The 1,704-nt window shown below is 42.1% G+C and overlaps 1 protein-coding gene across 2 annotated transcripts in view; it reads left to right on the top strand.

Moving 5' to 3' along the window:
- The window catches only part of TSG101 (tumor susceptibility 101), a 33,175-nt gene extending 31,803 nt beyond the window's left edge, over positions 1-1,372 (top strand). For both annotated transcript variants that reach the window (XM_015568575.1, XM_006770896.2), the window contains one exon: positions 1,035-1,372. In XM_015568575.1, the coding sequence (XP_015424061.1) occupies positions 1,035-1,124 (90 nt within the window). In that variant the 3' untranslated portion in view covers positions 1,125-1,372. The remainder of the gene's footprint in view (positions 1-1,034) is intronic.
- The last annotated feature ends 332 nt before the right edge of the window (positions 1,373-1,704 follow it).

Raw genomic sequence — 1,704 nt, 5'->3', positions numbered from 1 at the left:
CCCCCCCCCCCCCCGCCCCAGGAGCATTAAACTGAATATCATTTTTATAGCTGAGCTCGGGTGGGTCAGGAGATACACTCACGTTTCCATTGGCTCCTTCTGGTCATACCATGTAAATAAAATCACTGACAACCCTCCACCCCCATTATTTTTATGATAATTTTCTTAAGTTTACATAATTTAAACCATTTTTTCCAGCCCTGCAAAGTTAGGGCTGCCTTGCTGGTACTAAAGCCCTCTGAATGAAGGTTGTTTTAGGCTTAATGCTATTGTACAGGCATGAAGAAAAGATCCTGTAAGCCAAATCTGACTACTGTTCTTTGTTGGGTGATAAGCAGCATGGTTTTGGCAAGAGCAGTAGCCACCCTTTGGATATTCAGTCTGGCTGATGTTGATGGTTCACTGTACATGCGAGGCTAGTCGGGTCACGCGATGATCTTGCCTATCTCAGTGAGGGCCCAAACCACTCTTGGACCTTGTGCACGCTCATGATGGTTGGGTATAAACACGAGACCAAAGGGGACTCACTCCCATACACTGTCCCCTGCTTAGGTGGCATAGCCGAGGGACAGATGCACAGGGAGAGGAGGCAAGAGAGGTATGCTGTTTGCTAAGCATGGGACAAAAGCTGGCCTTGCGTTGCTCATCCCTGCCCTTCCTAGCCAAGTGAGGACAAACAGTCATAGTTATCAAAGTTTTTTGTAACTTCATTAGGATCACAGTACAAATTTCCCTGGCATCTTGATAGTCTCAAGATGTAGCTCAAATTCCTGAGCTAGATTCTGCAATATGGTGCTTTTCTTGTGAAATATATCTTTATAAGGTCTCAGAAGATTACTTTCCTTAACACAATCTACCAGCATGAATCTACTGGAGTTTAAAAAACCACATGTAGTGAAGTATTGGTTTCAAAGGAAGGTTGATATATAATGAGTTTAGGATTCTTAGGTCGCATCTATGTTACAGACTGTCTGATACTTTATGCCTGGGCCAAAGCCATTCTAAACTGTTGAAACTTTTCCCCCCACTTCCAGCATGTACGTCTTCTGTCCCGTAAACAGTTCCAGCTGAGAGCACTAATGCAAAAAGCAAGAAAGACTGCTGGTCTCAGTGACCTTTACTGACATCTCTGACACCAGCTGGAGACGAGCTCTTCTTAAGGCATTCTTTTCTTCTTTTTCTTTCTCTGATCAGTAGGTGACCAGAATAAGTTATTGCAGTTTATCACTCAAGTGTAAAATATTTTGAATCAATAATATATTTTCTGTTTTCTTTTGGTAAAGACTGGCTTTTATTAATGCACTTTCTATCCTCTGTAAACTTTTGTGCTGAATGTTCGGACTGACTATGCTAAATAAAATTTGTTGCATAACTGTTCTCTTCTTTATTGAACATTTTTAGGAAAAGTCCATGAAACCTTAAGAAGTCCTGAGTGATACCCTCCTGCCAATCAATCCCTAGTTAGATTTGCTTCCATTCTAGGTCTGACGAACCCATAACTTTTCATCAAGAAGAAAGTAGCCAACCTCTATACCTAAGAACTCATGTTAACTAGGCAAGATGGTCTGGCCACAACTGAGGAAGAAGGTGCGATGAACTACTCTTTTATTGTTAATCCTCACCCAAGGATATCTTCCCATTTATTTTTAGACAGAGTGGAGGGGGGAGACATCGATTGGTTGCCAGGGATTGAGCCTGAAACCA

This window comes from Myotis davidii, unplaced genomic scaffold, assembly GCF_000327345.1.
Source record: "Myotis davidii unplaced genomic scaffold, ASM32734v1 scaffold2325, whole genome shotgun sequence".
NCBI classification, from domain to species: domain Eukaryota; kingdom Metazoa; phylum Chordata; class Mammalia; order Chiroptera; family Vespertilionidae; genus Myotis; species Myotis davidii.
This window is presented reverse-complemented; position numbering and strand designations above follow the sequence as displayed.